A 15,445-nucleotide genomic window follows, 5' to 3' on the forward strand; every position below is an offset into this window, starting at 1 on the left:
CAACACACACGTATTTGAATGCAACCCCACAGACACATGAACACACAGGTGACCTAGTCCTCTTTAGCTCTTGCCTTGGGACTTTTTGGTGGAAAGGAAATTAAGTCCAGCCGTCAAGGCCTTTGTTCAGGGAGGACACACGATGAGAGACAGACAGACAGAGAGATAGAGAGAGAGAGAGAGAGAGAGAGAGAAGCACCGAGAGCAAAACGACAAAGAATTGTTGGACCCTTTTGTCCCATAGACAACACTGCAGCTCATTCTAGCTCAATATGTCTCTGCTTTAGTTCCCCGTCTGTTGTTAACCCAGCAAAGCTAAGTCAGGATGATGAGACAGCTGAGCGCCTAACTGTGTCCAGAGGAGCGAGGCTCTAATGTGGTCAGCCCACTCCTCAGGGAAGTACACCGAGTCCCCTGTAGACAGGCCAGAGATGACGGAGGGAGGGCGAGATGGAGGAATGAAAGATGGGATGAAAAAAAAGAGATAAATGAGGAGGGTGTTTAGAAAAGCGAGGAGAGGAGGGGGCTGAGAGTTAGACAATGACATGTGGCTGGCGGCATTTTAATTAGCGTGTATTTGTTGGCCGGGAGAACAAAAGCGGGTGTCTGCTCTATAAAGTCCAGGACTGCACATCCACTATGTCTCTAGTCAATCAACAGTTCAGCTGTTCAGCTGGAAGGAACAGGGAAAAAGCTATCTGGCAGCAATGTTGGTAGAGAAAGAATTTTAGTAGGAATTTTAGAAAGTGTAAAACACTCAAAATAGAAAAGCTATTAGGAAAATTATTATTCATAAGAATAGAAGATATTAAAAAGCAAATTCCAGCTTCTGTCTTTCTCTAGTTGTGGCAGTGGTAATTTTGGTTGTACAATATGTTCACGTTAGATGATGTTGATGACATTGGGGGTTATTGTACACCTACATAGTAACACACAATGTATTGATAATAATGTTTTGCAGATATTCAGTGTCTCGATATACCCTTGTTGCACTCATTCTACCTTCTTTAACATATCATGTAGTCTTTTAAGGTATAAGTTTTAAAGAAGAAAAAAAAACTTTTTGTGGCACCTCAACTGAAGGAACGTACACATTTTTTTTTTCCTTCTCTCTGTGTGCAGATGTCAATGAGTGTGAACAAACAGGTATCTGTGGCCCAGGCCAGTGCTACAACACCATTGGGAACTACACCTGTGTCTGCCCTGTGGACTACATGCAGGTCAATGGAGGAAACAACTGCATGGGTAGGTCTGCATACCGCACTCTAATACCTGTATCATTGGTAGGAACACGCTTTCTGTAGTGATATTGTTGCGTTCTCTTTCTTATAAACACACAAAGACATGAGGAAGAGCTACTGCTACAGGAACTTTTACTCTGACAACGGGACATGTGACGGAGAGCTGACCTTCAACATGACAAAAAAGATGTGTTGTTGCTCCTACAACATTGGCCGTGCATGGAATAAACCCTGTGAACAGTGTCCTGTTCCCAGCAGTGGTGAGGTCTCATACAAACATATACTACCACACATATATTTTGAACGTATAAGGAGCTAAAAGGGAACTCGTGTCTTTTGTCCACTCAGACGAGTTTGCGATCCTGTGCGGCAGTAAGAGACCAGGATATTACATCGACATCACCACTGGACGGGTCATTGGTAAGATTTCCCCATTCAAAGGTTTTTGTGATTGAAAAGGAACATTTGTGTTGTTCTCATCTTGTCTCCATCTCATTTGCTAGATATTGATGAGTGCAGGGAAATCCCAGGAGTGTGTGAGAATGGCGTGTGCATCAACATGATTGGCAGCTTCAGGTGCGAGTGCCCCATCGGTTTTGTCTACAATGACAAGCTGTTGATTTGCGAAGGTAGGCGTGCACTCCACTGAAGTTCAACTAAAAGTGATGCCAAAATGTAAAATGTTGTGAATATTTTCTAGGTTTTTAAACTAAATCAGTATTTTTATATGTTATTCCTCTTTGTAAACGTGTCACCATTAGATGACTGTCTTTGAACATCTCTGTACCTGTTGTTAGATATTGATGAGTGTCAGAATGGGCCGGTGTGCCAGCAGAATGCAGCCTGTCTGAACATGCCAGGAAGCTACCGCTGCGAGTGTAAACCTGGATATCGCTTCACCCCCACTGGACAATGTCTAGGTAAGACTGTAGTGGTGATAAGCTGTAAAGAGGTGAAAGTTATCCCTCCTGATTATGCAGTACATTACTGGTGCGATGCATGGTTGTCACTGTTCACTCAACCCACTGCAGTTTTGTCAATTCCCGGTGACCTCGGTGAAGATTTTATAGAATTGGTGGAAACAGGATTAGAGACAAGATTAGAGGAAGCAGCCAAAACTTTGTGATTTCTTCCATGCAGATGACGTAGACTTTGCTGCATCCTCCTGTGGCACGATGCTGTCTTGGCTCCTCAACCTATTGTTTCAAACCCACTCATGTGAAACTCTTTGAACTGCACATTCTTGCCAGTTAGTAAGCCACAGATAAAGTACCAGAGACGGCACAATGACCGTCAGGCTAAGGAGGAATTCTTTGAGGTGGGCTTGTTATTAAGGAAGAGAGATTGTGAAGCATGTGTTGAGCTGTTGAACATGTGCTGCTGTATATTGGAAACATATCACTGTCAGACTGGAGGGTCCTCACCGATAAGCAAATGTTAAATCAACATCCTGTTTTGCTTCCTGCTTTTCATGCGAGCCCTGACAACAAAACATGGTCAGACTCCAGCGAGTGAAAACAGAAACTGCAGATGGAGACAACTACCTTACAGAAATGAAGCATTGCTTTAAGACGTAATGTCAAATAGAGTATTTAAAAATGGACATGTTTTTGACTTGAATTAAATAATTATGATGTTACTCCAGTATCATGAGTGTAGGAACAACATCACATTACAAGATGAGGTTACAAGAGTTAATGGCCAGTTTAGTGTTTTATTAAGAAGAATAAATACATGCCCACATTACTGATTGCTAGTGGCTAGTGTCAAATGTCTAAATAGTAATTAAAGGGTTTGATTGGATCTCCCCACATTGTTCATTGATAGTTTTTGTGGTTTGAGTTTCACACTACTTGTTAATTCTTTTCCTTGTTCATCAGACCGTAATGAATGCATTGAGAACCCTGGTATATGCAATCCTGGTCAGTGCATTGACACTCTGGGGAGCTACCGCTGCATCTGCCCCAATGGCTTCAAAACAACACGAGACCACTCAATGTGTGTCGGTAAGCTGTCCTGGTTCCTATCAATTCTCACTTGTGTTTGACGTGAAATGTGAGCGCTGGTTATGGTAAAGCTGTGATGATGCTCTCTGGTTTCAGACGTGGACGAGTGTGAGAGACAACCTTGTGGCAACGGGACTTGTAAGAACACAGTGGGCTCCTATAACTGTCTCTGCTATCCCGGCTTTCAGAACTCACACAACGGTGACTGCATAGGTACGTGCGTCTGAATGTAACCTAGTGAAAGAGGAAAAGCAAGAGAGTTATAGTCTTTATCTGATATATTGTTGTGTTTGTTTGTAATCAGATGTCGATGAGTGTTCAACGCAGAGGGGCATGTGTCGAAATGGGCAGTGTGTGAACACCATAGGAACCTATCTCTGTGTGTGTCATGACGGCTATGAGCTCACCTTAGACGGCAGACTGTGTGCTGGTAGGGAGCCATCATTTACTTTTTATGTTTATCTGAATGTAATACAGTAGGTATATTTTACAGCGTATTTCTTTTTTTCTCAGATATTAATGAATGTGCAGTGAATCCAGGCACATGTGGTGCAGGAACTTGTCTGAATCTGGATGGCTCTTACAGGTGTATCTGCCCACCTGGCTACTACCTCCATGAGGAAACCTGTGAAGGTACGGCAACCTAAAGTCCTTTCGGCATCATGGTCAATAAATATAAGCCAAAACATGACAAATAAAAAAAGGAATTTCAGAAGTGATAAGATATCTACACATGGAGGGGGAAGCTTACCTCAATTTGGAGAACACCTGCTTACTTAACATGCTGACACACACGGACATATGTACATGGCAGACATCGCCGTTCTGCTGAGGTGTACAAGAAGAGAATAAACCGCCTCTTCTCCTCCGCCTTGCCTTGCGACTTCAGAACACCCCTCTTCTGCTTTTCACAAGTGGGAGTGGGCCCAAGCCCAAACACTTGGATTGTTTATACAGTGGGGCTGATGAAGAGATATTCGGCAGACTTCAACACATTCCTGCTTTGTGCTGTGTTCCTGGAAGAAGGGAGGAACAGTACTGAATTCTCAGCATCAGTAACGGCAGCAGCTGGTCATTAAGATGAGCGAACATGTGACATGAAGGCTATAATACGCCTTTATCCAACTATCCATTAGTGTGATTACGTTCTGTTTTATCACATTTGGATAGACCATGACGTACTTGTATGACTACATCCTTGCAGCTTTGACAGTAGTTCAAGGGAAAAGTAGATGTCAATGAAGCACAGCAGGGGGAGGAATGGATTTTGATGGAATTGATTTGTAAATATGATGAGGTGGTTGATGCTGTTCCTCTTTGTGTGTCAGATATTGATGAGTGCTCCCAGTCACCCGAGATCTGTTCATTTGGAACCTGCTCCAACACTGAAGGAAGCTTCACCTGCTTGTGTCCCGAAGGCTTCCAGGTTTCTGCCTCTGGACGCAGATGTTTAGGTAATTGTGAGTGTGTGTGTGTGTGTGAGAGAGAGAGAGAGAGGGGGAAAAAGAGGCTATGAAACTATCTTATGCATCAACTTTAATGTGTAGCAAAGTGTAAATACTAGTGTATCTGTATAGTCTGTTTCTGAGTGCTAGTGGAGACAACGCAGCAGTAAGGGGTGTTAGACTTTTCCTGCTTGTTCATGATAGCACACTGGGTTCCAGCTGGTTCAGCTGCTGCTGCCGCAACAAGGCCAAGGGTGGCTCTGAACAGATCACTTTTCCATTTCCCCGTGTGTGTGTGTTTATGTACATGTGTGTTTTTAAGTTGGGTGGGGAAAAGCTGAGTCCTCTGTCAGGGAGTTCCCCCTCCAAACACTGAAGTGATGACATCATCAGTTCAGTGAGGCAGTTTACAGTTTGTATTTCGCTTTTCTCTCCAGTGTCAGAAATTCTCGACTGAGGGTTAGTGGATACGCTGGGTGGAGAGTGTATAACATGGGCTGTAAAAAAGATCAAGGTTTCATTATAAGGACCAATCCTGTCCCACTGAGAAAACCCTTGTTTTTATTGAAAAAACAATGATATCATGGTTACAACAGTTATTTAAATAATGTGCGGGTCTTTGTGTGCACTCATTAATATTTTAATATTAAAACATGATGGGAAGACAGTTACACACTTGTGATTCATTGGCGACACGAAATGAATGGCCAATTATTGCATTGAATTATGAGGCAATAAATGAAGGGTGAAAATCTCAATAATCATCAACACAACACCACTCGCTGTGCTTAGGTGCTGTTCAGCTGAACCTGTGCTCATTTTTGTCTTGGATTCTGATTTTTACTCGTGTGCTTTTCTTTTTTGTTATACAATTTGTAATTGTACCGTTGGAGAGAGCCTGAGAACGAGAATTTCATTGCCAACGACTGATTGAAACCCTAAACTTTCAGGTCCAATTTAGCAGCCGGCTGCATTTTAAGCCACTAAACCAAAGCTAAGTGGTCAGATGCTAAGTGATAGAGCAACAGCAACAGCCAATCCAAATAATGATTTGATTAACCTTTTATTAATAGAAGACAGATTGTAGAGAAACATTGGGAGAGACAGAGAGGGGTGACATGTAACGTTGGTCCCTAGCTAGAATCATACTTGGATTATTGTGATTACAGTATCTGGTATGTGTCCTAACCACTAGGCCATCAGTTTCCAATTAATTATATGTTATAAATTATAATGTTGTAGTGGTGTTCCAAATCTCCACAATCATGACAATTAAAAATCTGTCACCACCATCAGATTTGTGTCACCAATGTCAGACCATTTGTTGGACAAGTTTGATTTATTGTTTCTAAGCTAAATTTTCCAATTAATTTAGTTTTTTATTTTGTATTATTCTTTCAGTATTCTGACTTTTAAAAAAACTACTTAACACTGACATGTTAGGTGACCATACCAAGGAAGCAACATTTTTAAACATTTGTATCATATTTCAGTAACTACAAAATAAGAATGACATGTCCATGTGCAGATGCACATGTGCTGCTCTCGAACACACTTGCACAACAGCTGTGCACAGAGCCCCATAAATCTCTTTTGCGGAAAGGCTGACAAATCCGTTTCATGGAGGAAAGTAAAATGACACTCTTTGACATTCTCCTAACAGCACCAGGTGTTCATGCATGTGATCTTTGCCTCTGAGCCAGGTGTGGGTGTGTGTGTGTGTGTGTGTCTGTGTGTGTGTGTGTGTGTGATCCACGGTGGTCAGAAAGCTTATTTGTGTTGAGTTCAGTGACGGCCAGTGCTAGCAGGAGAGTGCGACCATATGCTTCTTGTTACAAGTAAGTGCCTACCTAGTCCAGGAGCAACAAGAGCCCTCAGAAACACGGAGAAAGACTGGCAAACACAGATCATTCAGGATAATTAGCCAAACTCTGTCCTCACTACAACTACTTCACCAAAAAATCTAGTTTGAAGGGAAAACTATAATTTGTAGTGTTGCTCAATTTACAGTACCTACAGGCTCAATACTCCTTCAGTCTCTAATTTGTCACTGTTTTGTGTACGTGTGTGTGTGTGTGTGTGTGTGTGTGTGTGTGTGTGTGTGTGCGTAACACCCTTAGATATCCGTGTGAACTACTGCTATACTACGTTTGAAAATGGTCGCTGCCTGAAGCCAAAGCCTCAGAACACTTCCAAGGCAGCATGCTGCTGCACTGGGATGCCGGGTCAAGGCTGGGGCAATCCCTGTGAAATCTGTCCCACCAAGGGAGAAGGTGTGTACACTTCTTATCACATTTGAAACAAAACACACCCAGCACACACTTATATGCAATATGGAAGCACAAACTCTTTCACAAAGTTATGTATCATTTAATGGTATTCATGACTTTTCACATCTCATGGTTCCAGATGGTTATCTTCTTCTCTGTCCCAATGAGGGTTATCAGCAGGGGCCAGACGACCACCCAAAAGGTATGTGTGTCATCAGCACTCTATCTTCACTGTCTTACATATCTTTTATAGTTGTGACATGTAATTACTTTGATGTTTATTTTTCTTCCATTGTAGATATTGACGAATGCCTCAATGACCCTTGCATCAATGGCCAGTGCATCAACATTGATGGCTCTTTCCGCTGTGAATGTCCCATAGGATACAGTCTGGACATCAGTGGAGTCAAGTGTGAAGGCCAGTTTACTCACTGTTTTGCTATCTTTCTCTCAATGTCTCCTTCTCCTCATCTTTCTCTCCTGATTTATTCTTCTGAATAATCTAACGCTGACATGCTTAATGGAGTTTTTGTAACCTTCTTGAAAACAGACACTAATGAGTGCACCAATGGCAATCCCTGCGGCAACGGCACATGCACCAATGTCATTGGTGGCTTTGAATGTGCCTGTGATGATGGCTTTGAGCCTGGGCCAATGATGACCTGTGAGGGTATGTGAAATTATGTTTGCGCTCAACAATGCAGTCTTTGTAGTACTGTTCTGCTACTGTAACTTGTTGCTTTTGCTTCCTTGTCCAGACATCAATGAGTGTTCCCAGAATCCTCTACTGTGTGCCTTCCGCTGTGTTAACGTGGTGGGCTCGTATGAGTGTAAATGTCCCACAGGCTACGTGCTTCGCGAGGACAGGAGGATGTGTAAAGGTAATACAGCTATATGACTCATTCTGCTTTCTCAGTCATGGACCATTTACTGGAAAGTCACGGTAGAAAATAAACTAAGTGCCTCATAGACGTGCTGGCCCTGTCCATAAAGTTACATAACACGCTATCTCTGTGAGATTCTTAAGAGTTCTCTGTCTCGGCCAAACTTAAAACACTCTAGACACTGTAGCCGGCCCAGACACTGTTTACACCTTCGCTCTCTCAGATAGCTCGGGCACCATAGCAACGGTTGTATTTAGAGGGAAACGCTGAGACAGGAGGAACTTGTCAGTTTCTATAGCGTCACTGTTTACATTAGAGCTCCAAACAGACCAGCAACCCTCCCACTACACGCCTGTTGGCACTACGGAGCTCAGTGTTGGATTGGGTGGTTTTACGTAAAACTTTTGAGTGCTGCAGTGTTTATGAGTGTCTGTGTTACATCACTGGTGTGATTGCTGCACATGCATGAACATATAGACTGTGTGTCTTCATATTTTTTTATCCTCTTACTCTTGGTATACTGTGTGTTTTCCAGACCAGAATGAGTGTGAGGATGGTATAGATGACTGTGCTAGCAGAGGCATGACCTGCAAGAACCTGATAGGTACATATATGTGCATCTGTTCGCCTGGATACACACGGCAGCCCGGAGGAGACGGTTGCATGGGTAAGATTGTCTTAGTGTCCTACTGCAGAAAATAATGAACCATCATTCTTGTTTATGGCCTCAAATCTTGGCTTTACTTTGCAGGAAATAAAAATATGTTGTTACTCATCCACTTGTGTGTAACAATGTTGAAAGCTAGTTGTTTATTCTGGATTGAATTTTATCTTAGGGGTTGTCAACCCCCACATATCCTTTCCTGGTAATTAGTGGACTTGTTACTGTCTTACAATGGGCTAGAGCCATCAGAGACTTTGCAAACCGACAAGGCAAACTTAATTCTTCCCATTTTTGCTATAAAAACAAATGTTAAGCTCTGAATATTGTTCAAAATACTAGCAGTCAGCAGCTTTAGTCAAAAATATCAGGGTTCACTCTTAAAAACCCATGTTGGTGAATATTAAAAAAGTGTTTAAAAAATCCTGCCAATGTAAATAAAAAGTTTTTTGTTAAGTTAAGATACCAACAGGATTAAAATAGTTTTTACTTTTTATATGTAAGTATTCAAACACACCAATTTGGAACAAACGATTTTACAATTAACTTCCACTTCTCTGCTTCATTATCTGGTCAGACATTTAACAAAAAATCATGTGTAAGATATATTTCCACTTTATCTTTACGTTGTCCGTGTGCATATCTGTGTTAGATCTGAACGAGTGCACAGCCAAACCAGGTACCTGTAAAAATGGCCGCTGTGAGAACACAGTTGGAAGTTATCGCTGCAGATGTGACCAAGGATTCATTGCTAACCCAACGCAGACTGAATGTATTGGTACGTATGTTATTATCAATTTACAGATGTTGCTTTTACTGTATGTTTTTTTTCACTGTCCTCTAACTTACTTAACGTGTTGTACTCTGACGCTTATTACAGTTTAGTTTATTATGTGTCCACACAGCCTCTTTAATTTGGCTATCCGCCGTTTGTTCAGAACTTGTTCAGTTTTTGTATGAATTCAGCTCGTAGGAAATGAGGCCATAAACTTAAGCACAAAAGAAAACACTTTTATTTAGTCCCATCTTGTTTCTGTATTTCCAATATTATCTATGGGATATAACACTGGGATGGTAAGTCCGGGAGTCCAAAGATTTAAAACATGAATGTGAATAATCTTTAGTAAACAGAAATTATTAAATTAATTTAACACGTTTTAACCTCGTTAACATGGGTTTGACAAACATAAAAAAGATATACTTCTAAGTTGGAAAACTTTCAACAATATTATTAGTTTAGAGTTTAACATAGTCAAATATTTTCTTTCAGGAAGATGAGAAAATTACAGATTGTGTGCCCTTTATATTTGGATAGAGATGTTTTATGTTAAATATTGTCTAATTAGATTTAAAAAAAGGGGATTTTAACCGTTCCATGATACTACATTGTTAAAAACCATGTGCCTGTTACTGTCAAGATAGGGGAGAGGAAATCCTTTCAAAGCCTTCCTCCCTAATCTAAATATACACTTCTGGATTGATGTGATGTGCTGAACTCGGTGAGAAAACCACCACAGAGATTTAGTTCACTCTGTGGTTCTACGGCTATCTTACTCCTTACAGACAGTCGTTAAGAACAGTGTGGGTTATCTATTTGCGTCTGGTTCTCTAAGGCCAAGTCCTGTATGGGTGGTTTTGTCTGCTTTCAGGCCCACGTCTTTGTTTGTCTCGCTCTCATGTTCTTTTGCCTGTCTCTCTCGCCCTCCAGATAACCGTGAAGGCTTCTGTTTCACTGAAGTTCTGACCACCCTGTGTCAGATGACTTCTAGTAACAGGAACTTGGTGACCAAGTCAGAGTGTTGCTGTGATGGAGGCAGAGGCTGGGGCACCAACTGTGAGCTCTGCCCCCTGCCCGGGACCACTCAGTACAAGAAGATGTGTCCCCTGGGACCAGGGTTCACCACAGATGGCAGAGGTAGATCTCACTGCTAAAAATCAATTAACAGTCAACTGCACATTTTCTACAGTTAATCAGTATGGATCATTCGGTGACAATTTAGTTTTCAAAAGTTTTTTATCTGTAGAGCTAACATGAGCATCCTAAACAATGGCATACTAAAACTGTTAAAATTACCATACTGGTAGTTTTGCATGATTTAGCCCAAAACCACGAGCCAAAAGTACTTTACATGTTTAGTTGTCAGACAGATTGCATCCAACCTATCAGGCAACCAATGGTTTCTGTTAATTTCAGTAACTTGCAGTAGACAGTTGTGTTCCTCTTCAAAAACGTATCTTGGTTTTCACGGAGGCTGCAGCATCCAAGAGTTAAAACTTGCCCCACTCAAAAGCATAGCATTTACTACTGCAGCTATAGCTATAGCAGCAGATGAAACCTTGAAGACAACAAGCAAACCATCATAACATGTCCCGTTTTTGCATAAAATACCCCTGATGAGGCCAATCTGTCTCAACAGGCAGTATTTTCAAAACTCTGCTCACAACTCTTATTACCGTTATAAGGCACCTTAACATAATTTTTTAATTTTTCCAGAAAAAAGACATTACTTTTATGCTTGAAATAAGACTGAGGCATTACTAAATGCATGGAATGATATTTAGAATAGGTTGGGTATTCACTATTAAAATTCAGTTCTTGACAAAAGTTATTCTTTAAAAGGAATCGGTGAAATTGACAAGTAATGTAGTAAGTTGATCTGGAGCTTACTTTTCTTGTTCCTGTCCAGATATTGATGAGTGCCGTGTGATGGGCAACTTGTGCAAGAATGGTCAGTGTCTCAACACCTTGGGCTCCTATAGCTGCACCTGCTTACCGGGCTACACTACTGACATCAGCAGCACACTCTGTGTGGGTAAGGCTTGATTTCACACCCAGCACTTACACTTTATGGACTCTTCTCTTACCTTGCCTACCTCCCGGTCTCATTCCTGCTGTCCTCTAAAGAGCCAAAACTACGTGGGTGGACTGCCCACACACTCTTCTGAAAAATGCAGCCTGAGTCTGTCTGTCTCATCATCTCCCCTTATGGAATTTCTGGCTACAGGATCAAACTCTCTCTCTCTCTCTCTCTTTCTCTCACTCTCCCTCTCCCTCTCTCTTTCTCGCTCTCTCTATCACTGTCTCACCACCACCTTCTCCCTCTAGATGTGGATGAGTGCATACAGGCACCAAAGCCTTGTAACTTCATCTGTAAGAACACAGAGGGAGGCTACCTCTGTTCCTGCCCCCGCGGATACATCCTACAGGAAGATGGAAAGAGCTGCAGAGGTGACACAGACACACACACAGACACACACACACACACACACACACACACACACACACAATGCAAAACATTACCTCTAAATAATCAGATGAGTAGTGTTCAGTGGCATGTTTTTAGAAAGAGGGCACTGCTCTTGTAGCAACTCGCTACAGGTACTTGCCTGCGATACAAATTTCCCATTTGAGACAATAAAGTTGGAGTTCTTGCTTGACTAACTTTCCAGGTTAGAGCCACTGTAGGTAGTGCTGAGTGGGCCGGGTGCGACCTGTGTGTCCAAGTGCACCCATGAACGTGAATCCTACGTCAAGAGCCTGTGACACAGTGCATCTGCCAGTGTCTCTGTTTATCATGCTTGTTTGTGAGTCTATACAAGTGTGCTCATGGTGTTTAATTTTTTTCAGGTCCTCTTTCATCTTTATTTACAATAGCTTTAGTTTCCCCCTCTACAGTCCCCCTTCATGTTTCCGGTGTCTGGTTCATTTACAGTTCATTCGTAGGTCAGTGACTGTAGATGGACTGGAATTTGACTCACAGAAAAAGAGCAGTGCGTATACAGTAGTACACGCAGTGATCTGCCACAGTTCCAACCACCGTATCTTAAATGCATCACATAAACTACCAAACAGCCACTTTTCTGTAAGGTATACAAGTGGTTTTATGTTGTACAACTTCTCCTCTTTTTCAGATTTGGATGAGTGTTCGACCAAACAGCATAACTGTCAGTTCTTATGTGTAAACACCATCGGTGGGTTCACCTGCAAATGTCCTCCTGGCTTCACCCAGCATCATACTGCCTGCATTGGTAAATAAACACATGCAAAATTCAGATATACTGTGTATATATATATATGTGTAATCACAAAAGCATTGTCTCACAACATTTCAACTTATTCAGCCTCCACACCCATGTCTTGCCAAATGCACACACAGTCTGTCCTTTCACATTGTAATTTCTTCAAGTTTTTCAGACCAGCTGAAAAAAGGAGTCCTGAACCAGCTTCTTGTCTAACCCTAACAGACAAATGAATGGACTCCGGCTGGTATCACACTGATCTTATTAGGCTGGACTGGTATGGAGTCATGGCAGCTTAACACTGCTTTGTTGTGGAACCTTGCAGTGGATTGCCATGACTACCACAAGTTTTTTTTCCAGACCATAAAGCCGATCCCATGACCTCCCATTAAATGAAGGACAGGGATCCCTCAGCTTTGACTATAGGAATTACCCCAGGCAAATGACACACAGGAAGTGTGGACATGCTATTAATTTCCAAAGGTTGGAGAAACATGGGTGTGACATAAAACATTTTCAAATCAAACCACAGTAACTACTTCTGTTGTACTAACGTGTAGGACACCGCAGAACCCAAACTCCTTTAGGACAGGTGCTCATTGGACAGACACGTTGTTGATGATCAAAATACCTTTTCAGACATGTTAGAAATACTTTATCTAAGACTTTCTCATTCCTTCAAATACATCTGTTGCTTCAATCTGTGGCTGTTGAGAAGTATGTATTTTAAATTCCTTATCCATTATAATAAGGTTTTAAGGTATCTGTTTGTCAGTCACACTCACTAACAATGGTTCATATGCTTTTGAGCACTTGTCCCACATGTTGACTGTTCGGCAAACAATGATCTAAAGCTCGGAACACATGAGAAGACTAAAAAGACCCAGGATCACATTTCAAGATTACAGCCTTCTCTGCTTTGATCTTAGTTGATAACTAGCTGTTTGGGCTCAGATTCGCAATCACAGCAGCCAAACACGTTTTTGATGTTTGATCAAATATATTAACTCAAGGCTCATTTACTACCTTTTTGTCCTGGAAAAGCTAGTAACTGGACATTGAGTGTAGATTATTTCATTTTACAAATCAACATTCCATGGTGGACCTGCCCTATTGTTTGGAACCCATTTCAACCCTCCATGCATTTTTAAACGACTCTGCACATTCAAATCAGGGTTACAATCGGCCTTTATATCGTGTTTCCCTGAACCTTCCCTCTTCTCTGTGCAGACAACAATGAATGTGCTACAGACCCCAATCTGTGCGGCTCCAATGGTGCCTGTCAGAACACTCCAGGGAGCTTCAATTGCGACTGCCAGCGGGGATTCTCATTAGATCCCAACGGACAAGCCTGTGAAGGTCTGACAACAATTGATACCAACCTCAGTGTCAGCTGATTCATTAAAGAAACTTGGCTCTTACTGTAGTTTTGTTGTATGTTTGTCTGTGACAGATTTGGATGAGTGCGATGGTAACCACAGGTGTCAGCATGGCTGTCAGAACCTGGTGGGTGGATACAGGTGCAGCTGTCCACAAGGCTACCTACAGCACTACCAGTGGAACCAGTGTGTGGGTGAGTAATACCGCTGTTCTTTTTATTAGCAAATATAAAAATTCTTTCCTTTTGGGGCATCCTGATGACTTGGTTGCCAAAGTATGTACCGTGCAGCCTTGATGTTCTGGACTGGAGCCCGGCCCTGAGCCTTTTTAAAACAAGTTATCCATCCTTCAACTCTTTCCTGCCACTCTTAAAATATAAATATGTCAAAATTGTTTTTCCTTTCCTCTGGAAGTTCAACCCCTTTCCTTACTGTGATAAGGTCATAGGCTGGGACAAAAAACAAATAATAAAAGGAAGGTGGCGCAAAACATCAAGTGGTGGTTGTGCATAAATTCATTTGAAATATAATTTGATAATAGGCATAGAAAAAGTAATTATGTGGCACAGTGTGTATGTGTCTTGGTGTATACCCCAAAATAAAGCACATTTGTTAGTTACACCTCTATTTTTAGTTGAATCTCTATTATTGACATATTGACATTCATGGCAGAATTTCCCAGTATTGTTTGTGTCCTTCAACTGGAATGGCCTTGTTTGTTTACTTCCTGTCAACTTCCTGTGACCCAGATGAGAACGAGTGTATGAACAGCCAGATCTGCGGGGGAGCGTCATGCCACAACACCCTGGGGAGCTTCCGCTGCCTCTGCCCCACCGGCTTTAACTACGAGCAGACGGACGGAGGCTGCTCAGACGTCAATGAGTGCTCCACCAGCCAGAACCCCTGCAAGTTCGGCTGCTCAAACACAGACGGGGGCTACCTCTGTGGATGTCCGCCTGGATACTTCCGTGCCGGACAAGGGTACGTCAGTGAACGACCGTGAAAACTGTCTGTAGACGTTTCTAGTTGACTGATGGCTTTGTCCTCGTTTCAGGCACTGTGTCACAGGTTTGGGCTTTACTAGTGGCGGCTCCAGTGTTGAACAGGGAGGTGAGGTGGATGATAACTCTCTGTCTCCTGAGGCCTGCTATGAATGTAAGGTCAACGGCTATCCCAAGAAGGGACGCAAACGTCGCAGCACCAACTCTTCACAGGATCCTCTGGAAGACATGCAGGTAATCTGTCTGCCTGAGAACACACTGAGGACGCAGAGGTAATGAGGAACTTTAGGGTTACCCACCTGAGGGTACTTAACATTCAACAATTAAACAGGGCCGGTGCTTTATAAACTCATCCCGGTTATTTCTGACTCAAATTAGGTGTGTCACGATTTCAATAAATTAAAAAATAAAAACAGACACTGCGTATTTTACCGGCTGGTAGCATGCAGCTGAAGACACAGGGTAATGTTAGCTTACCAGTAGCCTGCAGTTGCTCTTCGGAGTCAAAGATGAAGGAGAAACAACCAAACTGGAAAAT

The 15,445-nt window shown here is 42.2% G+C and overlaps 1 protein-coding gene across 3 annotated transcripts in view; it reads left to right on the forward strand.

The window, feature by feature from the left end:
• Nucleotides 1-15,445, forward strand: part of fbn1 (fibrillin 1) — a 59,869-nt gene that overhangs the window by 41,817 nt on the left and 2,607 nt on the right. For all 3 annotated transcript variants that reach the window (XM_034879895.1, XM_034879904.1, XM_034879912.1), the window contains 25 exons: nucleotides 1,123-1,245; nucleotides 1,343-1,501; nucleotides 1,590-1,661; nucleotides 1,745-1,870; nucleotides 2,039-2,161; nucleotides 3,122-3,247; nucleotides 3,344-3,460; nucleotides 3,552-3,677; nucleotides 3,761-3,880; nucleotides 4,576-4,701; nucleotides 6,813-6,965; nucleotides 7,102-7,164; nucleotides 7,261-7,380; nucleotides 7,513-7,632; nucleotides 7,721-7,843; nucleotides 8,382-8,513; nucleotides 9,160-9,285; nucleotides 10,216-10,422; nucleotides 11,195-11,320; nucleotides 11,614-11,736; nucleotides 12,420-12,536; nucleotides 13,758-13,886; nucleotides 13,981-14,100; nucleotides 14,656-14,887; nucleotides 14,961-15,141. In XM_034879895.1, coding sequence (XP_034735786.1) covers nucleotides 1,123-1,245; nucleotides 1,343-1,501; nucleotides 1,590-1,661; nucleotides 1,745-1,870; nucleotides 2,039-2,161; nucleotides 3,122-3,247; nucleotides 3,344-3,460; nucleotides 3,552-3,677; nucleotides 3,761-3,880; nucleotides 4,576-4,701; nucleotides 6,813-6,965; nucleotides 7,102-7,164; nucleotides 7,261-7,380; nucleotides 7,513-7,632; nucleotides 7,721-7,843; nucleotides 8,382-8,513; nucleotides 9,160-9,285; nucleotides 10,216-10,422; nucleotides 11,195-11,320; nucleotides 11,614-11,736; nucleotides 12,420-12,536; nucleotides 13,758-13,886; nucleotides 13,981-14,100; nucleotides 14,656-14,887; nucleotides 14,961-15,141 — 3,290 coding nt within the window. The remainder of the gene's footprint in view (nucleotides 1-1,122; nucleotides 1,246-1,342; nucleotides 1,502-1,589; nucleotides 1,662-1,744; nucleotides 1,871-2,038; nucleotides 2,162-3,121; nucleotides 3,248-3,343; nucleotides 3,461-3,551; nucleotides 3,678-3,760; nucleotides 3,881-4,575; nucleotides 4,702-6,812; nucleotides 6,966-7,101; nucleotides 7,165-7,260; nucleotides 7,381-7,512; nucleotides 7,633-7,720; nucleotides 7,844-8,381; nucleotides 8,514-9,159; nucleotides 9,286-10,215; nucleotides 10,423-11,194; nucleotides 11,321-11,613; nucleotides 11,737-12,419; nucleotides 12,537-13,757; nucleotides 13,887-13,980; nucleotides 14,101-14,655; nucleotides 14,888-14,960; nucleotides 15,142-15,445) is intronic.

The sequence above is a fragment of the Etheostoma cragini genome, chromosome 1, assembly GCF_013103735.1.
Source record: "Etheostoma cragini isolate CJK2018 chromosome 1, CSU_Ecrag_1.0, whole genome shotgun sequence".
NCBI lineage: Eukaryota > Metazoa > Chordata > Actinopteri > Perciformes > Percidae > Etheostoma > Etheostoma cragini.